The sequence below is a fragment of the Dipodomys merriami genome, unplaced genomic scaffold (assembly GCF_024711535.1).
Source record: "Dipodomys merriami isolate MVZ:Mamm:240054 unplaced genomic scaffold, mDipMer1.0.p SCAF_45, whole genome shotgun sequence".
NCBI classification, from domain to species: Eukaryota; Metazoa; Chordata; class Mammalia; order Rodentia; family Heteromyidae; genus Dipodomys; species Dipodomys merriami.
This window is the reverse complement of record NW_027206013.1, coordinates 7,340,110-7,365,794: the sequence shown is the minus strand read 5'-3', so window position 1 is coordinate 7,365,794 and position 25,685 is coordinate 7,340,110. Positions and strand designations below refer to the sequence as shown.

Genomic DNA, 25,685 nt, shown 5'->3' with positions numbered 1-25,685 from the left:
AAGTGTGAGCCACCAGCACTCATTTTTAATGAGTCCCTGCCTGGACTTGAGTTGTCTAGGAAAGAAAGAAATATTTACTTATTTATTTTAATTTTTTAATTGTTATAAAGGTGATGTACAGAGGGGAGATAAGTCAGGTAAAGAGTATATTTCTTTTTGGACAATGTCATCCCTTCCCTCGAAAGAATTTTTTTTTTTTTTTTGGTCAGTCATGGGGATTGAACTCTGGGCTTGGGCACTGTCCCTGCACTCTTCAGCTCAAGGCGAGCACTCTACCACTTGAGCCACAGTGGCACTTCTGGTTTTCTAGTGCTTTATTGGAGGTAAGAGTGTCACAGACTTTCCTGCCCGGGCTGGCTTTGAACCGCAATCTTCAGATCTCAGCCTCCTGAGTAGCTAGGATTATAGGCATGAGCCACTGACACCTGGCTTAAGACATATTTTTTAAAACTCAGAAAATTTCTAAGTCATTGTTCCTGGAGAACTGAATTAAAATGCAGGTCCCATTTCCAGGCCCACTAGTGACTTGCTCTGCAGCGTTTACAAAATCAGTTAACCTTTTGCTCAACTCATTACATAGAAGGAATGACAGGGATGACATGAGTTTTCTGAAGCAATTTTCAGACCCTTGTGCGAAAGGTATTAAAAAATATTGCCAGTGTTATTCCTGGTTCCCACCTAGCAATTGGTTCCAATTACCAGCCACTTAAAAGCTTGTGTGTGGGTAAGACTCTTATCACACTTTGTTAATCACAACTTTCAAGGTAGTGTTTTGTTGTTTCCATCCAAAAGCTAATGTTTCCGAAGTGATTTCTTTCTTGGAGGGTTAGAAAACAAGACTACATTTCCATACAAATGTCACATTCTTATTAGCACATCACCCATTCATCCCTTATGGGATTTTTGCAACTCTGCTCCCAGATATAATCAGCTTTGTATTTTCATTCAAGGATAACAAACTGGCAAGGTTGAAATCTTGACTTGTCATCGGAATTGAATTGCTCCCTGGAGCTGGGAGGAGGGGATGAGCGACTTGAGCCCTGTTCAGAAATGACAGCAGTCTTTAGAATCTCAATCACCTGCTCTCTTCTTCTTCCAGTATGGTGACTACGACCCCTCTGTGCACAAACGGGGATTTTTGGCTCAAGAAGAATTGCTTCCAAAAAGGGTAAGAAATCAAATATCTGCTTTGGGGGCTGTGGCAGGGGGAGGGAGGAGGGGAGGAGAAGGAATCTACTAGTTGAAAGCACATGACAAGTATGTTCATAGTTTGTAATAAATCGGTTGTGGGGCCTGAAAATCTGGGCCTGGCACTGTCCTCAGCTCTTCAGCTCAAGGCAAGAGCTTTATCACTTGAACCACAGTGCCACTTCCAGCCTTTTCTGTTTATGGGGTGCTGGGAATCGAACCCAAGGCCTCATGCATGTGAGGAAAGCACTCTACCACTGAGCCACCTTCCCAGCCATGTAATAAATCTTGAGCTAAAAGACTATAGAATCTCAGTTAAGCGTATGTTTTTACTTGCTATTATTACTTTGTTTTTGGAGACAAGAATCATTTATAGACTAGGCTGGCCTCAAATTCACTCTGTTGACCAGGCTGGCCTTGAACTTGAAATTCTACTACCTCAGCTTATCCATTGCTGAGATTATGGTACGGAGCCTCAATGCCCAACTTTCTTGATGACGCATATTAAAACCCAGAGGTTCTTGGAGTTAGTTCAGTGTATTTCTCTAGCATGGTGAGTTCTTTAAAGGTGTTGAAGTGATAGGGAATCCCCAGGAGATGTAGGAATGGAATAAAGGCCCTCCTCACCTTTCTCAACCTCTACCCATCCTTTGGTACCTTCTGTGCAGGTGAGGGCCTTGGGGTTAGCATTGCTCTGCTACCAGAGGTGGTCCTGGGATATATAGCCAGGCAGAAAAGGAGGGCCGCTGCCAGCCAGGGGTGCAGTTAGACCTGAGAAATCCTGCGGCTTCTAGTGCTCTGCCAACTGAATGCTGCTTGTTTATACACCAGCTCTGCATGTGACTCCCTGCATGCAGCTTTTTAAAAATAGCTTTGCCGTTTTGTAAAAATGATCCATAATTATAAAAATGGCATACAATACCCAGACTTACTTTGTGTGTGGGTTTTTTTTTTTTTTGTTCATTTTGCTTTTTCAATAGGTAATAAATCTGTATCAGATGACTCCGGAAATGTGGGAGGAAAGAATTACAGCTTGGTACGCGGAGCACCGGGGCCGAGCCAGGTGAGGCCACTTCATCCTTGGTTTATATTTCTTTATGTCCCCCCGCCCTGCCCCCCCTTAAGGAACTGTGAAAATAGGACATGCTTGTTGAACAAAATGCAGTATTGAAAAATATAAAAGGAAGGGAGAACTGGGAGTAATGTCACTCTTCAGTTTCAAGTGTATTCTTGTCTAAGCTTTGCTCTAAAGTAGGCGTGTCTATTGCTTGTCAGTGTCTGTACTTTGTCATTTAATTGGAAGTATGCTATTGTAAGAGTAGCCGGTTGATTTCGTATCCAGCCCTCTAATGAATGCATTTGGAGAATCTGCCTATTACTCCCTTTGACAAAAAAGTTCTGCAGCTGGGCACACCAATGGCTCATGCCTGTAATCCTACCTACTTAGGTGGTTGAGATCTAAGGATCACAGTTCAAATCTAGCCCAGGTGGGAAAGTCCATGAGGCTCTTATCTCCAGTTAAATACCAAGAAACAGAAAGTAGCTGTGGCTTAAGTGGTAGAGTGCTATCCTTGAGCAAAAGAAGCTCAAGGACAGTGCCCAGGCCTTGAATTCAAGCCCCAGGACCAGTACCAAAAAAAAAAAAGCTAGGCTGGGAAGATGGCTCAGTGGTAGAGTGCTTGCCTTGCATGCATGAGGCCCTAGGTTTGATTCCCAGCACCACATAAGCAGAAAAAGCCAGAAATGGCGCTGTAGCTCAAGTGGTAGTATGCTAGCCTTGAGCTGAAGAGCTGAGGGACAGCACCTAGGCCCAGAGTTCAGGCACCACGACTGACCCCCCAAAAACAAAACAAAACAAAACAAAAACCTCTGCAGTACCTTGTCTCATCTATAGTTAAGCAAATGTATGAGCTGTGTGAGGATAGATTCTCAGAGAAGGAGAGCTGCTGGTCAAAGCATCTAATAAGCATTTGGTATTTTGCTGGGTACTACCAGCTTGCCCTCCAAAAGGGTTGTACCTATGAATGCATGGTCCCCAACAATGTTACATGTTTCTCCCCCTACACCTTTATTTTTCCTCAACATTTGTTCTTATCAATCTAAAAAAATGTGTAAAATAAAAGATAAAAATTTGTGCTATTAATAGTATTAGCCTGATGGCTTTCAGGACTGATTATCTTTTCATTAACCTTTAAAGTTTTGTTTTTCTTTTTTTATTTGTGGTAGTGAGGCTTGAACTTAGGACCTCAGGCTAGCTGCAGGCTCTTTACCACTCCTTCTTGTTTCAGTTGCATTTCAGATAGTCTCTTATTTTTGCCCAGATTGCCCTACACCACAGTCTCCTGCATAGGAGTCAGGAGCATGTGCTGCCACTTCCTAGCTTATTGGTTGAGTTTATTTTTTTGCCAGGGCTGACCTGGAATTGCCATATTGCTGCTCTCTGCCTTCTAGGTAACTGGGGTTACAGGTGTGTGCCACTGTTCCTGGCTTTTTTCTTCAAATTAACTTCCTTTCACATACTTTTTTTTTTTTTAACTCTCAGCATGTATAGCAAGAGTGGACAAATCATAAGTAAATTGCTTGATTGGTTATCACAGGTATTGGGAGGAAATAGTTCATGATCCTCCTCCTGCTTCCTCTCTCCCCAAAGGTAACCAAGTCTTTGGATTTCCAGTATCATAGCTAGCCTTGTCCATTTTATTTTGCTTGTGTGTGCATATATGCTCCTCCCTCCGGCCCTACTGTGCTGGGTATTGAATGCTGGGCTTCACATATGCTAGGTAACTACTCTCCTGCTGAGCAACATCCTCAATTGGGCACTGTCCATTCTGGACTTCAGATAAATCCAACCAGTGTCTTTATTTTTGTGCCACACTTCTTTTACTCAAGCTCATCATGTGAGATTTGGGTTTGTGGCATGTGGTAATAATTTTCTCATTTTTTTAAATGACTGCACAGAATTCCATTGTATTAATATAACACGAGGTATTTATCTATTCTTCTACTGAAGGACACTTAGATTGTTGGATTGTCTCATGGCTTTTGCTGTTGCAATAATGTCAAACAGTTTCCCAAAGTAATTCAGCCAATTTACATCAGCAGTGTGTGATTTTTGGTTCCTCTGCCTGCTTGCCAACGCTTGGCATTCTCTCAGGGTGAATTTTTAAAATCCATTTGAGAGCATTTTGAGATGGGGGGAGGGGGGAGACAAGGTCAGAGAGAGGCCTGAGTTAAAATATTTTAATACTGTTACCTACTTGGTAGTTTTCTGCAAGTCATTGCTGCTTCCAGAGTTGACTTTAAATTTGACTTAGGACGTTGAATTAGGTTACCTGGCTTGGGTTTTACAACCCAGATTTTGCCCTAACCTGCAACAGTGCCTCAAGAAATAAAATCAGAAACTAGCTATCAGGTAGTGCTCAGAAAAAGTTGTTCATTAACAGAGCTTTCTAGATGAGGAAGAACACTAAAATAAGACAACAGCTTAAATAAAATTTGAACATCAAACCCATTTGAGATTACAAAATAATATACTTCACCCCATCCTTCCCTCCCCTCCCCCGCCCCCCATTGCTGCAGGTAGAAACCCAGGGCCTGTGTGTGCAAGCACTCTGTTCCCATCTATGCTCTCAGCTTCTTCCCATCCCCCCACGCCTGTGTTCTTTTCTTCAATCACTTGAGACAGATGTCACTATTTACCAAGGGCACAGCATGAAATTGAAACCAAGAGATAGTCTAATGAATTCGTTTTCTTATTTTGGCCGGGGTGGAAGATTGTGATTGTGTATAGTAGACCACAGGGTACAAAGAGCTTCTGCCAATGTCTGTTTGGGCTGGTGTCTTGACTCCAGAGGGATGGCAGGTTTAGAATGTACAGCTTGGTGGGTATCTGCCTTCACCCTTATCAATTGGCTCCAGTGACATTGTCTTCCCTTCTCCTCCTAGGGATGAAGCTGAAATGGAGTATTTGAAGATAGCTCAGGACCTGGAGATGTACGGTGTGAACTACTTTGCAATCCGGGTGTGTGGATACTCCCCCAAGTTCCTTCAGACACTGAACCAGGGCCAGATGGCCAGTGGGTTGCTTTTTTTTATCGCAGGGTAGTAGAGGTAGAACCTTTCACAGTTCAATGGTAAAGAAAAAAGGGGATGGGGGAGGGGAGGCTCCTTAGAGCCTGATTTTCTGTTTTTGGGCTTCAAATTAGATCAGAGGTAATTAAGTGTCAGTAGTGCCTTGGGGGACTCAGACCCAGTGTAGCTCTTAGCAGAGACCTGTTGAGATGCTAGAAGTGTAACATTTGATTATTTCAGGCTCTGAGAGAGCCAGGGAGCACCTAGAAATACCATCTTTCCCCGGGGCCCACAGAAAATAAAGCTGCCTTTATAGATTACTGATTTGTTTGGGTGGAACTCTTGTTCTTACTGTGAGGCTAATTGGTTTTCTATTCAGCCCATTAATGGTCCATGGTCCTTTGGGAAGCCAATTCTTCTGCAGAGAGCAGCGTTTGTGTTCAGCTCAGGTCTAACCCTGGAGCTGGTCTTTGCCATTTACAGGCAGGCACCTTCTTCCAAAGGAATACATGCCATATGCTGAAGCATTTCATCACTGGGAAATGAGTAGATCATAATGCAGTCAGTCACAGATGAGTGGGCGTTAAAATGATCAGCCACAGTGGTACACCTTTATGGTCAGCCATGCTTTGCTTTCCCTTTTTGGGTTCCTACAACTTTTATATTAAGATTCAGTAAATCAAAGCATATTTTTAATATCCTAGGATAGATTACTTAGTTTCTTTCTTTCTTTCTTTCTTCTTTTTTTTGTTGTTGTTGTTGTTGGTCGTGGGGCTTGAACTCTGGGCCTGGGCACTGTCCCTGTGCTCTTCGGCTCAAGGCAAATGCTCTACCACTTGAGCCACAGCGCCACTTCTGGTTTTCTAGTGGTTTATTGGAGATAAGTATCTTAGGGACTTTCCTGCCTGGGCTGGCTTTGAACCATGATCCTCAGATCTCAGCCTCCTGAGTAGCTAGGATTACAGGCGTGAGCTAGGATTACAGGCATGAGCCACCGGCACCTGACTTAGTTTCTTAACTATAGGTTTTTATGGATTACTTGTATACAAAACATCACTGAAATGTGATGTTTTGTAAACGAGCCTAAAATGTGCCATTGTAATGTAGAAGGTTGTTTTAAAGTTTCCATCATTTGTATTTGCTAATTGTACCATTTCTTTTTTTTTTTTTTTTTTTTTTTGTCGGTCATGGGGCTTGAACTCTGGGCCTGAGCGCTGTCCCTCAGCTCTTCAGCTCAAGGCGAGCACTCTACCACTTGAGCTACAGCGCCACTTCCGGTTTTCTGGTGGTTTATTGGAGATAGGAGTCTCACGGTCTCTCCTGCCCGGGCTGGCTTTGAACCGCGATCCTCAGATCTCAGCCTCCTGAGTAGCTAGGATTACAGGCGTGAGCCACCAGCGCCCGGCTAATTGTACCATTTCTTTAGGTCCAACTAATACTTTTTTTTTTTTTTTGTCAGTCATGGATCTTGAATTCTGGGCCTAGGTGCTGTCCCTGAGCTCGTCAGCTCAAGGCGAGCTCTCTACCACTTGAGCCACAGCACTACTTACAGTTTTTTGGTGGTTAATGGGAGATAAGAGTCTCTTGGACTTTCTTTGCCTGGGCTGGCTTTGAACCAGGATCCTCAGACCTCAGCCTCCTGAGTAGCTAGGATTACAGGCATGAGCCATTGGTGCCTAGCTCCAATTAATACATTTTTGTGGATTTTAATTACTTAACACCTATCTTACTTAACACCTATATGCCCATCACCTACTCTAAAATATTAGGCCATTTTAGAGGCATTATATTACAATTTCTGAAACTATACAATTAATGAAGACAAGTATTTAAGTCAATTTTCAAAATTTTTATTTACTTTTAATTCATAGATTATAATATATAATATATATTATAATATAATAAGCCAGCCACTGGTAGCTTATGCCTGTAATCCTACCTGCTCAGAAGACTAAGATCTAAGGCTTGCAGTTCAAAGCCAGCCTGGGCAAGAAAGTCCATGCGACTTTTAGCTCCAATTAACTACCTTAAAACCGGAAGTGGAGCTATGGCTCAACGTAGCAGAGTGCTAGCCTTGAGCAAAAAAAAGCTCAGGGACAGTATCCAGCCCCTGAGTTCAAGCCCCAGGATCAAGACAGACAGACAGACAGACAGACAGACAGACAGACACACACACACACACACACACACACACACACACACACTCTCTCTCTCTCTCTCTCTCTCTCTAATGAGATACTGTGTGATCAAAACAGTTTAATAGGGGATGTTCTCCATTTAATTTCTAGAAGTGTCATAGATAGGGACCAAGAGGGTAATTTCTTTCTTTTTTTAAGTTTTAACTAAGACGTAAGAGATACCATGAAATACCTAATTTTCCAGAATGTGTTATAGATGGAAGAATAGAAAGCATCACTTCTATTAGCACGTGGTTAAAAGCTTTGCAGAGGAGCGGAAGGCTCTTGGCTGGGTGGTAGCGCCTGACTTCAGGTGTGAGGACGAGTAAAGAGATTCATCTTGGAGCCCTTGCTTTGTCTGACACCTGCTGTTAGATTGCTACTTCTAGTCAGAGTCCAAGCATCTTCTCCATTTGCAGATCTGCTTTCCACCCTTGAGTCTTGCTTCAGTTGCCTAGTTGTCAGCAAGAGATCAGGAGCTGTGGTATCCTTGTGTGGGGTTTCCTTCCTTCACCAAACAAAGGCTGGACTCGGTGCTGGCTGCTGGCCAGCACAGCTGTTTGTAAGGTTGTAGCTTACTGTTCATACTTGAGTGTCCCCTCTGCTGACCACGTCCACTATACATGTATAGTCAATGCTTTACACAGCTTTATTATGGTGTAACTTGTATATAATTCATGTTAATATATGTTCCTAACATTAAACATTTCAAACATTCAGAGAGAAGTCAAAAGAATTTTTTAGTGTGTATCTATAATACCCACTAACTAGATGTTATAGTTAATCTTTGACTCTAGTAGAGTAAAAATACATTGAGTCTGCATTGTAACCTAAAATGAGACTGACTAGTCCCAGAATTCAAGATTTTAGTAATCCAATACTCTCTCTCCCTCCTCCTCTTCCTTCTCTATTTCTCTCCCTCGCTCCCTCCTCTTGCACTGGGGATCTAGTCCAGGGCTTTGTGCATGCTATGCAAGTGCTCTACCACTGAGTGACATCCCGAGGCCCCAACAGTGATTCTTTTTATATAAGAAATGTTTTATTGTATAAGTTTTAAACTATGAGGTAACATTTAGATTACCCCTTCTTTAGACATTGAACCAGTGAGAGGAACCCTAAAATGACCCCTTCCGGGGACACTTAACTCACCCAAACAGGATAGTTTTGCCTCTGCTTGCTCCAGTTCTAGAAGCTAGAAGCCCCCTGGGTTGCAAGACAGTTGTGATTTCTGTTGGGACCTGTTGAAACTTGTCAGATGTAACAGTGTGTGCCAGGTTCTTAAGAAAGTTGAATAAAATCTCCCCTTGGAGCTGACAGTGGCTGCTCTTTATTGGCTCTGCAGAATAAAAAGGGCACAGAGCTGCTGCTTGGAGTGGATGCTCTGGGGCTTCACATCTATGACCCTGAGAACAGACTGACCCCCAAGATCTCCTTCCCGTGGAATGAAATCCGAAACATCTCATACAGCGACAAGGAGGTAGGACATGTCTGTACTGCAGATGCTTCTCGTGGCCCTGCAGCCCAGTAAAAGGTCTTTCCTGTCTCTCCTCTGTGCTGGCGCTTCCCCAGCCAGGCCATCTCCTGCTGTCAGTGAAAGGACTTTTAATTCCCAGGCTTTGAGATTTTGGTTGTTGATTTTTAAAGTATTTACAGAACAGTATTGTCATCCCCTTTTCAAAGAGAATTGCTAAACCCCACTATTGACTAATGAGAGACAAGGAAGCTCAACCTGTCAGTGTTAAACCCCAAAGAACAGTAAAAAAGAAAAGAAGAACATTTTCTGATTACTTAGCTTTCTATTTCTGGTGATCAATTCTCTTTGTATTTTAAGTGTTGTCTTTTTGAGCTCTTTCTGTATCCAACTCTTTCTATATCTGTGTCTCAGTCCTATGTTCATTCATATATTCAAACCCAGGACCTCGTGCATGTGGGCAAGCACTGTCACTAAACTCTACACCTAGGCCCTGTTCATTTTATGTATGTATATATGTATGTATGTATGTTGGTTGGTTGGTTGGTTGGTTGGTTGGTTGGTTGGTTGTGGAGCTTGAACTCTGGGCCTGGACATGGTCCAGAAAAAAAAAAAAGAAAACTCAGTTTCAGCCCTTTGAGCAGCTGTAGTGTAGTCACACTGGGCTCTTATGATGGACAAGTACAGTAGGAGGACCAATGGTTATGGTGATGAGAGTACTTCCACTGACAAGCACTTTCCCCTGACTGTGACTTAATCCTTGTAAGAGCCCTGCTGTTAAGGCCTGGGCTTTGTTTTGAGTGTGGGTGTTATACCAGGAATCAGGGATACAGAGGGATCTAGTCTCTGTGTCTGATAAATGGAGTAGCAGAGGCTGGGAGCCAGGGTGGCCCAGCCCTGGATTTGCAAGGAGACCCAGAGACTTGACTGTGCTCAGTGCATTGCTAGCACCTGCACATTCACGGCACAGAGTTGGGAGTGAATCACAGGGTTTGTGTTGTTGCCTGCAGAACCCTGAGCTATAAGCAGATTTTTCATTTTCTTTCTTTGTAGAAACTCGAGGAAAGGAACACCAGGCCCTGGTTCCCAGTCTGTGCTTGAGATCTATTCATGCTTGCTAAAGCACATTGGGCTCTTTTTTTTTTTTTTTAAACACAGCAAGGTCTTGCTGTGTACATGTAGCCCAGCTGGTCTGGAACTCACAGTTCTCCTGCCTAAGCCTCGCAATCGCTGGGATTACAGGCGTGCTCCATCCATCACAACATGGCTCAGGTTGAAGTTTCTTAATCCTAACCATCCTGACTTTGAAGTTCTTATAAGTAGTTAGTCTGGGAAGTGAGCATTAAGTAGTCCTTTTTGAAAGCACTTAGATTGAAAGCCCCATTTAACTTAAGCAGTAGATGTACCACTGATTTAACTTTGTCTTCCCATAGCATAGAATCTGTTACCTCCTAACACACATTTCTGCACTCTCCAAGCACACATTTTTTCCAAGAACCCAAGGATTACAGACTCCCCTAGTGCGGCCTGGCACAACAAACTCTAAAGTACCCTCTCCTGGGGCCAGGCGCCATCATGTTCCACCACATCAAAGACTCATGCAGTAAAGCTGCCTGGGCAGGATGGGAAGTTGTCTTGGTAGTTATGTATGACAGCCAAATAAGACTTTCTTGGGAATAGGTATGCATCTTCTGAATATTTTTTTTCAATGTCAGTTGTATGGCTTTTTGTGGTCTTGTTTGTTTTTGTTGCTGTTTGTTGTTTGTTTTGGATGCTGTTATTGGGACTTGAGCTCAGAGCCTTGGGATTGTCTCTGAGCTTTTTCTACTTAAGGCTACTACTTGAACCACAACTCTACTTCCAGATTTTTGTTAGTTAATCCAATATGAGTCTCACTGACTTTCTTTCCTGGGCTAGCTTTGAGCCATGATCTCAACCTCCTGAGTAGTTAGGATTAGAATATGATGACTTTTTTTTGTTTTATATTCCCATCCATACACATGATGTCCTCTGGTCAAATTCATCCCCTCTATTGCTCTCTCTCATATACCCTCATCTTTATTTTTCATATACATATAAAGTACTACAACTGTATTCACCCTCCTTTATTTGCCCTCCTTCTCCCATTGGTACCCACTCCCCAACAAAACGTGTTCTACATTCCTATCATTCCTTTTCTTTAGTGTAAATTAATTGTATCAAGGGGTTTCACTGTGGCATTTCACGCTGCATATATTATATTTTAGTCAGATTAGCCTTCTGCATTTGCTCTTTCTACCCCTTATTAAACAGCTTTCAGTAAGTTTCCTTTTCTTTTTTTTCTTTTTTTTTGCGGGGGGTGGGGGGGTCCGGTCGTGGGGCCTGAACTCTGGGCCTGGGCGCTGTCCCTCAGCTCTTCAGCCCAAGGCTAGCCCTCTAACACTTGAGCCACAGTGCCACTTCCGGCTTTTTTCTTTTTGCTTATGTGGTGCTGAGGAATCGAACCCAGGGCCTCATACATGCAAGGCAAGGGCTCTACCACTGAGCCACCTTCCCAGCTCAGTGAGTTTCCTTATGCCATCTTCATACATAGACACCATGTATATCAATACTATTTACCCTCCATGAGTCTCACTCTCCCCTCCCCCACCATCCCCTGAATAGTCGCATAGGTGTGTATGTATATGTATATGTGTATGTATGTGTATATATCTGTGTCTATCTTGTAGTACTAAATTCTGCAAATCAGAGAGAACATGCAGCCTTTGTCCTTCAGGACCTGGTTTCCTTTGTTTAACGTGATGATGTGCAGTTTTCAAGGGCATCTTTGGAATCTAGAATCTGTCAGGTCTCCTCCACTGGCTGAGAGTGGCGGTTGTCTTTGTTTTTTTCTAAGCTTCCCTGCCAGGGGTCTGGCCTTGTCCTCTCTTATTGAGCTGCAACCCTGTTCTTATCATTCATCTTTCTCTTCTCTTTGATTTCAGGAACTGTTTCTCTTGTACAACAGTCCATTGTACTTTATGTTTTATTCCTTCTATTAACAGCTTTTATCAAACACGGTCCACATTCAGTAAGCTGTAGTGACCAGCTGTGTCCTACCATGTGAAGTCCAAACCCCTCTAACTCTTGCGCCACACATACCCAGCCTCCTCTGCCTCTCTCCTGCTCTGAGCCCATAGTATCATTACCATCACCAGGAAACTAATAACATCAAATATACCCTTATTTCCCTTTCCCCATCTCTGCTTTATTCCTATGGTTTATCCTCTCCAGAAAGCCATCCACCCTACTTTTTTTTACTCTGTCAGACTCTTCTAAGTCCGGCACCAGTCCTCTCCTACTTCCCCAGGACATTTTTTTTTTGTGTGTGAACACACTATACAGAGGGGTTACAATTACATGGGCAGGTTAATGCGTACATTTCTTACCAAGCATTGCATCCTCCTCCTTTGTTTGCCCTTCACATCCCTTCCCAGCCTCCCCCCCCCACCCCCCTCCCCAGGACATTTGTGAGTCACTACTTGGTACCATTTTTTGAGTAATTGATGGTTATTAGTCTGGTTCCTGCTAGATTGTGAGCTTCATGAAGGCAGAGGCAGAGTTGTAGACTACATGGCTCTCCCAGTGTGGCCTTGAGGGTGGGCCTGTCACAGGCTCTAATTTGAGGTCATCAAGCATCCTTTCCTCATAGCCACCTAAGGTATTGTATGGTGTAAAACACAGTTTAGGATCCTGAACTTTTGGAGCCCTGTATGCCTCTGATTTACCAAGGCTTTGTTCCTGGGCACCAGGAAGCAAGGCCAAGGCCTGGCCTTGTGCTGGACTGTGTCCAGGGTGGTTGTTGCTTTGTGGAACTTCCCAGTTGGTGGTAGCATTCTAGGCTGGCCTGCTAAAACTGTTCTACTTCCTTTTTTCAGTTTACTATTAAACCACTGGATAAGAAAATTGATGTCTTCAAATTTAACTCCTCAAAGCTTCGTGTTAATAAGCTGGTAAGTTAAGATACTGGTTTTCATTATTAATAACTGGATTTTTTGCTGAGAAATTGAATGCTTTTTTAAAGTTTATTTTTGGTCAGTCATGGGGCTTGAACTCTGGGCCTGGGTTGTCCCTCAGCTCTTTGGCTCAAGGCAAGTGCTCTACCACTTGAGCCACAGCACCACTTCCGGTTTTCTGGTGGTCAATTGGAGATAAGAGTCTCACAGGCTGTAATCCTAGCTACTCGGGAGGCTGAGATCTGAGGATCACAGTTCAAAGCCAGCCTGGACAGGAAAGTCTGTGAGACTCTTATCCCCAATAAAAACCATTAGAAAACTGAAAGTGGTGCAGTGGCTCAAGCAGTAGAGCACTCGCCTTGAGCTGAAGAGCGCAGGGACAGCACCCAAGCCCAGAGTTCAAGCCCCACGACCGACCAAAAAAAAAAAAGAGTCTCATGGATTTTCCCTCCCTAGCTGGCTTCAAACCATGATCTTCAAGTCTCAGCCTCCTGAGCAGCTAGGATTATAGGTGTGAATCACTCGCACCCTGTTGAATGCTGCTTTTTAAAGGAAACTTTCCTCATCAGAGTAACCTCTTATGAGGTGTAGAATGATAGTTTATTTGGTATACATTTTTCCCTTTAGCTTTACCTACTAAGTCTAAAGTTTAAGTTTACCTACTAATAGTTTTAGGAGGGATAGCAATGCTGGGAACCAAACCCAGGATCTCAGACATGTCAGGCACTGTGTCATGTTGATTTACTTTTTTTTTTTTTTTTCTCCATCATGGGGCTTGAACTCTGGGCTTGGGCGCTGTCCCTCAGCTCTTCAGCTCCAGGTAGAGCGGTGGCTCTACCACTTGAGCCACAGCACCACTAAGTTTTCTGGTGGTTAATTGCAGCTAAGAGTCTCTCGGACTTTCCTGCCCTGGCTGGTTTTGAACTGTGATCCTCAGAGCTCAACCTCCTGAGTACCTAGGATTACAGGTGTAAGCAAGCAGCACCCTGTCTTGATTTACATTTTTGTAATTAGTAATGAAGTTGAATATCTTTGTGTATATTTATTGACAAAATTATCTTTCCAACTTCTGTTGAGAACTTGTTTCATGTCATTTGGCCATTTTCCTCTTGGGTTGTTTACTTGTTTTATCTCCCAGTGTGTGGCTTGTTTTCTTTTTTATAATGTTGTAAAAAATAAAATATTTTAGTTTTAATGTTGACAGATATTTAAAAAACCTTTTTCTTAATCATATGTGCTTTTTGTTTCTTATTTGACATTATTCATTTTCCTAATTGTAAAGAATTTCTTGTCTATTTTCTAGTATCAATTGCTAATGCTTACCTTTGCATTTATGTCTTTAATCCCCTTGGAGTCAGTTTTTGTGTCCGGTGTGAGGGCAGGATCCCATTTATTTTTTCCCCACATGAATAACATTTTGTAACAGCCCAACTTACTCAATGACCTTTCCTGTCTTTCCTGACCTCTAGAGCCACATCTTGACTTAAGAGAGTGAGGTACATCTGAATTCACTTGTGAATTTTGCCTCCTCTTCTCTGAAGCGTGTTCATTTTATGTGTCCAGAGCCAAGAGCACTAGAGGCCATCAGCAGAATGCCTATTACTCCATGCTTTCCTCCTCAAGTTTACTGCCACCCACAAGAGCCCATGATGCTGTAGCACAGGTGGCCTGGTAAGCAGCAAAACCAATTTGTGGGTTTGACATTTTTCCTGCTTCTGTGGCCCCAGATTCTCCAGCTGTGTATCGGGAACCATGACTTGTTTATGAGGAGAAGGAAGGCTGATTCTCTGGAAGTTCAGCAGATGAAAGCCCAGGCCAGGGAGGAGAAGGCTAGAAAGCAGGTAAGCAAGACTTGTTTTTGCTGGTGCTACGACTCCTTGCAAGTCTTCTCGTGGGAATTAGTCTGTAGTGTGGGTCATCAGGAGTCTTTTGGTCATAGACACATCTGCTCTTATTTTATCCCAGTTGGATCTTATCAGGATGTCAGCCATAGATATGAGCAGTCCATTCTAAAAGCACATCTAAAAGAAACATTTCTAGTCATTTGTCCACTTAAGTGTAATGCACCAAGTTTGGGATAGGGAAGCCAGGCATGCTTTCATCCCTCCATCCACCTATCTTTCTTTTTTCCTGACTGTCTCCTTTGCCCTGCCTTCCCCTTTTCTAATTAGATGATGATAGAATACATGGCGGCATTTCAGTGCTTGCTGCAGAATGCTAATTAGGCTCTGGCTGCACTTCCTCCCTGCAGGTCAGCCTGGGCATGGCACCCGCCACGGGAGGTGCTGGAGAGGGCCTTTCAGCAGACTGGACGAACAACATCATTGTTTTTTACTCACAGACCTTCTCTACTCACTGAAATCCACGCAGCTAATTTGGGTTTTGCTGCTGAGAATATCAATTTTGTTTTTGGGCAAACTGCTAGATAGAGTAGCGGCAGCTGCAGTGAGCTGCCCTCAGGACTTGCCAGCTCAGAGGTGTAATAATTAGCCTATGTGCTGCTCTCTGCTTGGGAACCCCCAGAGAGGCTGGCTCCCAGCCCTGAGATTTAGAGTAAAATGCCAGTGGCCCTTCTGCTGTCCATCTCTTTGCTTTCTGGGACAGCAGGCCATCAGTGTGCACTTTAGGGTACTGTGGGGATGATCGGATAGGTTTTGTTGGACAAAGAAATGCTCCAAAGCCAGCATCGAGTCATAGTGGCAACTTTAAAGAGAGCTCTCTTTGACCTTGTCCTCAGCAGAGCCAAGCTCAGAAGTGACAGATCTGAAGGCGTCAAGGACTGTGGAAGTATGATGGCCTCTGGGCCCTGGCAGGGAATAGTGTGTACACAGTCCAGCAGAACAGTGACCTTGGAGCCAGATCTGACGCTTCATGTGTGACTTGGTTTTCCCATCCATCAAATGGAGCCAGTGATGCCTGTTTTCTGTCTCAGATCAGAGAGCACATTGTAATCAAGGTCTTTGTAAGCAACAGACTGCTTAGCGGATGAGATTTTCTTTATTATCAAAGCAGAGATCTCCAGAAAAGTCCAGTGCTAGGAATTGAAAGGGGCTGCCTAGCCATGGAGAAGAATACAAATGAATATTGTAATTTGGTGGTGGTGAGAGAACAAGTTTTGGGATTTGTTTGTTTTTGTCAGTCTGAGGATTGAACTTTGGGCCTCACCCTTGCTCACCCAGGTGCTCTACCTCTTTAGCTACATCCCCAGCTCAGAATGGACAGTATTTTATTGCTTGTCTTTGGCATTATTCTTTCAAGTTCCAATGCACTGGTTTTTATTTCATATTTGGAAAAAAATCAGCCGTCTTAGAAATCTTATACTACTAGAGTTTGGTATGAGATTAAAGCAAGAGAGAAATAATTAAATGTATGTTCATTATTTAAGACAGAAAATAGTGCAGTGGTCACTTCTGGCTTGTGCATTTTGAACTCAGCGAGTACCCAGGGATCACAGAGAATAAGGATGTCCTCCACTTGTTCCCCTCATTGAGCTCGGCAGGTGGCCCAATTAACACAGTGATCCAGGTGGCAGCGGAGGCTTTGTTCTGTTCCCTTAAGGATGGGGGCTGTGTTCCCTGCCTGGCTCAGGAGTTGCCTCCACCGGGGCTGGGCAAGGCTGTGTGGGGCTGAGATGTAGGGTGGGAGCCATGGATGCAGTATATTTTGCAGATGAAACCGGGAGAGGTGGGAAAGGTCTGCGTGGCTCACAAGTGGTGAGCTTGGTTTGTTGTTGTTGTTTGTTCATTTGTTTGCTCATCAGTAGGAGTTTCTCCAAAGGGCATAGCTTTCAACTCCGTGGCTGGTTGATAAGGACAGAGCGTGTGGGGCAGCAAGCATGACCCGGCTACTTAAGTGAAGGATGATAAGGGTTCCCAAAGGGGAAGCTCTCAAAACTGGGCATTCTTGGGTCTCTGGAGCACCAGGACTCAGTCCCGGCCATTGTTCATCCCCAGATGGAGCGGCAGCGCCTTGCTCGAGAGAAGCAGATGCGGGAGGAGGCTGAGCGCACAAGGGATGAGCTGGAGAGGAGGCTGCTACAGATGAAAGAAGAAGCAACCATGGCCAACGAAGCACTGGTGATTTCTGAGGGTCCAAGTCCCAGGAGGCTACATGGGAACTCCTGAATCACACCTCCTGAGGACCTTGACTTAGCAACATTTGCTTTGATACACTTTATGTCAGTGTGTGCGTGTGTGTTTTGTAATGTTGGGGTTTGAACTTGGGCTCTGAGCTAGCTAGCAGACACTCTACTACTTGAGCCACACCTCCAGAGATTTGTGCTTAAATAAGGTCTCACTTTTTGATTGGGCTAGCCTGAACCTCATTCTTCATATTTATGCCTCCTATTTAGCTGGGATGCTAGGCATACTCTACCATGCCCAGCTTTATTGATTGACATTGAGTCTCTTGAACTTATATGCCCAAGCTGGCCTTGAACTGCAATACTCCCAATCTCTGCCTCTCAAGTAGCAGGAGTTGTAAGTGTGATCCACAGTACTGAGCTTGTTTCAATTTTTTTGTTTGTTTGTTTTTTGTTTTTTGGTGATAGTCCCAGGGCTTGAACTCGGGGCCTAGATATTTTCCCTGAGATTTTTCTGCTCAAGGCTAGCACTCTACCTCTTGAGCCACAGCTCTACTTCTGGCTTTCTGGTGGTTCGTTGGAGATTAGAGTCTTGTGGACTTTCTTGCCCAGGCTGGCTTTGAACCATGATCCTCAGATCTCAGCTAGGGTTACAGGCATGAGCATCAGTGCTCAGTTGTTTCAGCTTGTAAAAGGTGGATGCCTTTTCTTGGAACCTATGCTGGCAGAAGGAGATTAGGTTGAGCTTCCTGTCCCTCCAAGCTCCTCTGTCAGGGTAGCATTTCCTTCAAAGCTGGGGTTGGTGGCTTCGGCAGTACTGATCCCTGGAGCTCATCATCTGGGGCACCTCTCCTTAGGATAATTAGCTATGTTCCTGCCCTAACTGATAGCTATAGCTACCCTAAGGACAGTTAAAAATGCCTTGAGGGTCGGGCCTATAATCCTAGCTACTCAGGAGACTGAGATCTGAGGATTGTGGTTCAAAGCCAGCCTGGGCAGGAAAGTCTGTGAGACTCATCTCCAATTAACCACCAGAAAACCGGAAGGGAGCTGAGCACTGAGCTCAAGTGGTAGCGCGCTAGCCTTGAGCTGAACTGTTGAGGGCAGCACCCAGACCTAGAGTTAAGCTCCACAACCAACCAAAAAAACAGAGAAAACAAAAAAACAACCAAAAATGCCTTGAGGGCTGAGGGCCATAAGTGGGGCACCTGCCTCCCCTATGTGGACCCCCAGAACAAGCCTCCTTTGGTTTTAGACCACTGATTTAAAGGGAAAGAGAAGAATTTTAAATTGTTCTTCTCCCTCATAAAGTATATGCCTCACCTAAAGAGGGTACTCTAAAAAGGATGCTTGCTGGACTCCCAGCATGGTGTAAATGATAAGAGTGCTATCTAGTAAATGTGAGGCCCTGAGTTCAAACCTCAGTACTGCCAAAAACAACCAATGGATGCTTGCTCTTGTTCTCCATGGTGGAGCCTAAAGAGCTCTTCTGAATGGATGTGGCATGTGATCTATTGCCAGGGTGGTGCTGGGGGGAAGATGACCCTTGTTAAAGCCAAGAAGTCTGAAACTGGTTCTTGCTGCCCTGTGTGTTGGAGGCCAGATGAGAGGAGATAGGTCCCCGGCCTGCATCAGCTGAGACACTCTTCTCTGCAGATGAGGTCTGAGGAGACAGCTGACCTGTTGGCTGAGAAGGCTCAGATCACAGAGGAGGAGGCCAAGCTGCTGGCCCAGAAGGCTGCAGAGGCAGAGCAGGAGATGCAGCGCATCAAGGCCACGGCCATTAGGACGGAGGAGGAGAAGCGCCTGATGGAGCAGAAGGTGCTGGAGGCTGAGGTGCTGGCACTGAAGATGGCTGAGGAGTCAGAGAGGAGGTGAGGGGGAGGCCTGGGCCTTAGGACCCTGACTAGGTCTGTGTGTTCCTAGCCTTGCCCTGAAGCAGAGCTGGATGCAGCGTCCAGATGCTTCTCCTTCAGGAAGGGGGGTGTGGGAGGACTTTTCCTTGACAGGCTGCTGGAGCTATTGGAAAGGCATGGGAATAGAGTTCTGTTGCCCAGGGGTCACATATGCACACATACACACACATACACAAACCGCCCCTCCCATAACTGAGTGTGCAATAAAATCACCAAGTGTATCCATAGACTACTTTTAGCTGACAAGATGCAAAGAGGCTCTTTCTGTATTTAAAAAAAAAAAAAAGTGTTGTTTTCCTCTCTTTATTTGGAAGGCAGGTAAGCAGCAGTTGTTTTCCTTTGAAGTAAAAGTAGGCGCTCACTTTCCTGAAGCCTTCCTCACAAATGGAGCTGGAGAGCCATGGTTTTCTTTGTGACCAGGATGCCCTAGCTCGTGATCAGGTTGAAGAGTGGGACTATTGTCTGTACTTCTCAGGAACTGTTCTAGGCTCTGTGTTGTTCTGGTCCTGCAGCTTTAACATAAACACTGGCACGCTCCCCACAGCATCTGGCTCTATTGATTTGGGACACTTGAATTTGGCTTTAGCTACAAGGTACAGTCCCTGCAGTTTTCTTCACTCTGCCTCCTTGCTTGTCATTCTGGGAAGATGGTTCCTTGTCTGGGACCTTTTTCAGGTCCCTTTCCTTCTGTGTGAGGGTGACATTTCCTGTGAGTTTGATGCATGTGAGACTGGATCCTAGTGCCAGCTCGCATGCCACACCCAGCCCTTGTCCTGTAGGGCTAGGATCTGCACCAGCACACAGATACCATCAGTGATGGGCACATCCTCCTGCCCAGGGAGGATGTGGGAGCTTGGCCCACACATGTTTCACACGCACTCTTTTATGTTTTGCCCTTTGTAATCCAGTATAAGATGTTTTTGCTTCTGGTTTTTCTTTTATTTTTTTAGGTCTGAGACTGGGACTCAAACTTGATGTTTGACACTCCCTTATCGGCTAGTGCTCTACTGACTAAGCTACGCTTCCAACCTTTCATTTCTGGGTGTTTTTTGTTTTCTTTTTTTGGTCAGTGTGTGGCTTGAACTCAGGGCCTGGGCACTATCCTTGAGCTTTTGTGCCCAAGGCTAATGCTCTACCACTTTGAGCCACAGCTCCACTTCTAGGTTTGTCTGGTGGTTAATTGGAGTTAAGAGTTTCGTGAACTTTCCTTCCCAGACTGGCTTTGAACTGTGATCCTCAGATTTCAGCTTCCTGAGTCACTAGGGTTATAGCCATGAGCCACCAGCACCTGGCTGTTTCTGGCTTTTGAGACAGGATCTTCCTGTCAGATCTAGTTCAGACTAGCCCAACTGTTAGGATTACAGATGTGTGCCACCATGTCTGGCCCTGTATCAACATTTTAGATCTTCATATTCTCCTTTGCCCAGACACTCTTCACCCATTACCAAGAAAAAAGCACATCAGGTCCCTAACTATTACTGAAGAACTTTTTTTTTTTTTTCCAGGCAGGGACTTGTTATGTTATCTAAGCTGACCTCAAACTCCTGGGCTCAAGTGATCTTCTTTTTTTTTTTTTTTTTTGGGTCCGGTTGTGGGCCTGAACTCTGGGCCTGGGCGCTGTCCCTCAGCTCTTCAGCTCAAGGCTAGCGCTCTACCACTTGAGCCACAGCACCACTTCCGGCTTTTTTCTTTTTGCTTATGTGGTGCTGAGGAATTGAACCCAGGGCCTCAGGCATGCAAGGCAAGCGCTCTACCACTGAGCCACCTTCCCAGCCCTCAAGTGATCTTCTTGTCTCAGCCTCCAGAGTAGCTGCGATTATAGTCATGCATCCCAGCATTCAGCTGGCTCAAAGAACTTCTTGTTTGGTTCTTTCCCCACTGGCTTCCAGTCTGGATTTGCTAGTGGGTTTTTTTGTTTTGTTTTGTTTAATTAAGTAGTTGTACAAAGGGGTTTGGATTCTATATGTCAGGTTATAGGTACATTGCATCTTGACCAATGTCACCCTTCCCTCATTCTCTCCTACTTCCTCTCTCCCATCCCTACCCTCAAATTACATGTTTTTTTAAATATTTTTTTATTGAGATTAGGTGATTACATAAATTTCATATATTTCACAGTGTTGTGGAATAGCGATACTTAAAGTTGCAAACACTATTTAACCTTCACAAGGCAAATTGTGATTATCATGGTCTATAAAGTTTGTGAATTCCATGAGCTTTGACAGTGCAACTATTTCTTCCATCAGGTGATATTTACATTTCTTTCCTTTTGCTTAGTGTAAGCTGTTCCCTCTTTCCCTCTCATTCCCTTCCTCCCATTGCTGCCTTTGAGTTACTTAGTTCATTTTCATCTATGTCCAGTGCTGCGTGCATGTGTGAGGGTGTGTGTGTGTGTGTGTGTGTGTGTGTGTGTGTGTGTGTGTGTGTGTGTGTGTGTGTGTGTGTGTGTGTGTGTGTGTGTGTGTGTGTGTGTGTGTGTGTGTGTACACCATATATGTGATCAAGAACATAGAGTCAGGGCTGGGAAGGTGACTCAGTGGTAGAGCGCTTGCCTTGCATGCCTGAGGCTCTGGGTTCAATTCTCAGCACCACATAAGCAAAAAGAAAAAAGCCGGAAGTGACGCTGTGGCTCAAGTGGTAGAGTGCTAGCCTTGAGCTGAAGAGCTGAGGGACAGCGCCCAGGCCCTACGACTGGACCCAAAAAAAAAAAAAAAAAAGAACATAGAGTCATTTAGCAATGATACAACAAACTGAGTGTTGTTCTTTTTTTTTTTTTTTTCTGGTCCTGGGGCTTGAACTCAGGGCCTGAGTGCTGTCTCTGAGCCTCTTTGTGCTCAAGGCTAGCACTCTACCACTCGAGCCATGGTATCATGGCTTTTCTGAGTAGTTTATTGGAGCTCATGGACTGGGCTGGCTTCAAACCATGATCCTCAGACCTCAGCCTCCTGAGTAGCTAGAATTACAGGCATCAGCTACCAGTGCCCAGCTACATGGTTCAGTTTTTACATAATATACAAGTATAATGACTGTGTTTGCTCACCCTTCTTTCCTCCATTCATGTACCCTTACCCTTGCCAAGGAGAGGGGTTTGTTCATATGAACGATAGGCTAGAGGCATGGCTTAACAGTAGAGCACTGGCCCAGCAAGTGCAAGACCCTGAGTTCAAATCTTAGCACTGCTTTGATTAATTAGTAAGATTATTTTTAAAACATGGAAAAAATGAATAATATTCATGTTGTCACCTTGGAAGTTCTGACTTCTGCAAAACCTTCCTGCTCTGCTGTTCCTATTTGCCTTATCAGATAGTATCCCTGGGATTAACACAGGTACCTCCTCGCATGGCCTGCTGTGGAGCTGACATTTCTTCCTCTCTGCAGGGCCAAGGAGGCCGACCAGCTAAAGCAAGACCTGCAGGAAGCCCGTGAGGCAGAGCGGAGAGCCAAGCAGAAGCTCCTGGAAATTGCTACCAAGCCCACATACCCGGTGAGCCTGGGTGGGGCCAGCTCGCTTGTGGCTGTTTTAGACCTGTCCTCCCAGCCCTTTGGTTCACCTGCCGGTACCTTTAGGTTGACCATTTAAGCAAACAAGTTGGAAAGAGTGGCATTGACTGCCCCCCAGCGAGGGTCTGGCTGGGACACCCATGGTCTGCTTTTGGCCTTGGACTAGGTAGTTAACGCTTTGGTTATCTAGATTACAGGCAACAGGCCGTTTTCCAGCTCAGGAATGCTTTTCTTACTCTTAAGTAAAACATGATCTCAAATTAGCCTCAAGCGATTTTGCTCCCTAACCTCCTAATGCTGAGTTGAATGTAATCTTCAACTCTGAGTATATACCATATGCCACAATCCTTTTGTGGGAAGGATCGACTGCACTCCTCAGAATGAATTACTGCCATGCAAGACCCAGCTGCCAACTCAGTGTTTGACTCCTGCTAAGTGGGGTCATGAAATAAGTAGAAGCTGCTTCCCTTCCCTTCCTCTGTGTCTTTCACTCAGTAACTCTTTACACACCTGCTCTACGCACGCATATTCCATGCAGTTGAAAATGTAGATCCTGACAGGTATGCACAGGTACCTCAAACACAGCCTGCCTAGGGCAGGAGAGGATCAGTGTGGCACCTGAGCTGGCTCTTGACAGGGAGCGGGGTCTATCCAGGAGAAGAGATGATAACATATTCTAGGCAAATGTACAGATGTCCCCACATCACAGATACACAGCTTGTTCACGCACATACATGCTGTATCTCACACATAGCCTAGAACACTGAGGCACAGAGGACCCAGATTTGCAAGGAGAAGGGGAGAACATGAACAATTTGCTGTCACTTTGGATCCTGGTTATCTATTAGTGTGTAACAGACAACTCAAGCCAACTGTGTGACTCCAAACAGCCACACATTACTTCTGGGGTGAAAAAAATCATTCTTTTTGGCATTACTATGAATTGAACAACTCAAGGCCTTGTGATTGCTCAGGGCAAGTGCAGTAGCACATGAGCCATGCCACACAGTCCTTTTGCTTAATTTTTCAGAGTCTCATGCTTTGGCCCTAGGCCAGCCGCAAAACTCATTCTTCTTTACCTACTAGTAGGTGAGATTACAGGCATGTACCACCACACCCAGTTGGAAATTTTTATGAAGTATAATTGTGTGTGTGTGTGTGTGTAAGGTAAAAAGAAGTACTTAAATTACCATTGTATATCTTGATGAAGTTTCATCGACTGAACACACCCACATATTCAATATTGAGATTAAAAAAAAAAACACCAATATCCCTTGTATTGCAGAAGCTCTCACTTAATACTGTTTCTGACACCAACCATATACCTTGCATTAGGCTTCATTATCATTCCAAATGAAAGTTTTGAGGCTCTCCCCCTCCCAGATACCATCCTAATCTCAGTGAAAGGTCTAAGGATGAAATGGAGGCAAATTCTGCTCTTGGGAAACTTTGAGGCCGTAGAAAGGAGAAGACACATCCAAAAGGGAATGGTTTACAAGGTGGAAATAGTCACTGCAGAAACATGCTCATAGTGTGTGGCATAACAAAAGAAAGAATGTCAATTTGGCCTAGAGATCTGGAAACACTTTGGTTTTGGTGAGAGATTGAAGGAACTGAGGGAGATAGAGGGAGAAAGGATAGAACAGAATGAGAAAAACAACAACACAGGCAGGAGTGTGCTAAGGCGAGAAGGCAGCCTGGTCAGGGATGAGTAGCTGGTTATGATTTAGCAGGGCAAATAACAGGAGGCGCTGGAGAAGCAGATCAGGGCCATATTTTAGATGACCCTTTGTTCTGGGATGAGAAGTCCTAAACACAAATCTAATGGTTTCATCCTGTGCTTCCTCTTGTTCTGTCTTCCAAATCCAAGCCCCACAGTTGGTCAGCAAACCCTCCCGACCCAGGGCCAGCCTCCAGCGCCCACATGGGCACTGCAAATGCCTAGCATTATCATTGGTTACTCTGCCCTGCCCACTGTCGTGTCTCTTGCCTGGCACCCTTCTTCTTCTGGCACATTCTCTGATTCCAGCGGAAGCAGCAGTCTCCTAGCATACTTCCTCCAGCCCCCTCTGTCTCTGTTCCTTCCCTGACTACAGTGTTTACCTTATTTAACTGCAAGGATTTGTGAACACATCTGTTTCCTGAACAAGACTTTCAGCTGCCTAGAGCCAAGGACTCTGACTTGCGTCCTGCATTTCCAGCTCCTAGCACTGGCCCAGGACCTTCCTTAGTGAACAAGTGCACAGTGTGGGAGGAGGGGGAGCTTGTGTTTGATTTGAATGAGCATGAAAATGGTCAGATTTGAGGGGAGAGGGCTCATCCTTTTGGGTTGGGGTTTTTTTGGTACCTGTCACCTGGCAGCATGGTCTTGTATAACTCCAACCTCCTAATTGGGAACTTTCTCACTGACAGCCCATGAACCCAATCCCAGCACCATTGCCTCCGGACATACCCAGCTTCAACCTCACTGGTGACAGCCTGTCTTTCGACTTCAAGGATACTGACATGAAGCGGCTTTCTATGGAGATAGAGAAAGAAAAGTACGTAGTCCCTCATGGCCTGCTTGGGGCAGCTGTGAACAAGAGTGAATGGATCAGGGCCTGGGGATAAGGAAGGTCATCATAGCAGCCTGTCACCAACTCTGCAAAGGGCTGCTCTCTTGTCCCTCCTCTGGAAGATGAGTTTCCTAATTAGAAATTAAGCACAGCAGATCAGCAGTCAGTCTTCCAGGATAAAAATAACACTCGAAACTGCCAGGCACTGGTGGCTCATGCTTGTAATCCTAGCTACTCAGGAGGCTGAAATCTGAGAATCGCATTTTGAAGTCAACCCAGGCAGGAAAGTCTGTGAGACTCTTCTCTCTAACAAAACTATTCAGAAAAACCCAGAAGTGACACTGTGGTTCAAGTGGTAGAGCACTAGCCTTGAGAAAAAGAATCTCAGGAACAGCACCCAAGACCTGAATTTAAGCCTCAGGCTCAGCACGAAAAAAATAGAAATAACACTTGATTGGTGGTTAGGTGGCCTGGAGTTTATAACAGCTCTTAACTTTGAAGACTAGGACCAGGTTGTTGGGTCGACTGAGTCAGTCAGAGTGCTGTTCCCCTGGGTCTACATGTGGCAGTCTCCTGGCCATGTTCTTGGCAGCTGGGATCTGCAGTGTGCCTAAGAGTGAAGGTGAGACAAGAAACTTGGCTTGAGGAAAACCAGCAGCCAGGTAGGGTCCGTCTGCTGTACAGGACAGCGATCTCCTGTGGGGGAGGTGCAAGTGAGCCCCCTCCTTCTCAGAGCCAGAGAAGCTAGTGA

General features: G+C 44.8%; 1 protein-coding gene across 3 annotated transcripts in view; it reads left to right on the top strand.

Annotated features, from left to right (window-relative positions):
* Nf2 (NF2, moesin-ezrin-radixin like (MERLIN) tumor suppressor) overlaps nucleotides 1-25,685 on the top strand; it is a 94,076-nt gene that overhangs the window by 52,070 nt on the left and 16,321 nt on the right. For all 3 annotated transcript variants that reach the window (XM_069994571.1, XM_069994572.1, XM_069994573.1), the window contains exons 5-14: nucleotides 1,100-1,168; nucleotides 2,169-2,251; nucleotides 5,134-5,209; nucleotides 8,779-8,913; nucleotides 12,804-12,878; nucleotides 14,609-14,722; nucleotides 16,835-16,957; nucleotides 18,619-18,836; nucleotides 22,257-22,362; nucleotides 24,792-24,919. In XM_069994571.1, the coding sequence (XP_069850672.1) occupies nucleotides 1,100-1,168; nucleotides 2,169-2,251; nucleotides 5,134-5,209; nucleotides 8,779-8,913; nucleotides 12,804-12,878; nucleotides 14,609-14,722; nucleotides 16,835-16,957; nucleotides 18,619-18,836; nucleotides 22,257-22,362; nucleotides 24,792-24,919 (1,127 nt within the window). The remainder of the gene's footprint in view (nucleotides 1-1,099; nucleotides 1,169-2,168; nucleotides 2,252-5,133; nucleotides 5,210-8,778; nucleotides 8,914-12,803; nucleotides 12,879-14,608; nucleotides 14,723-16,834; nucleotides 16,958-18,618; nucleotides 18,837-22,256; nucleotides 22,363-24,791; nucleotides 24,920-25,685) is intronic.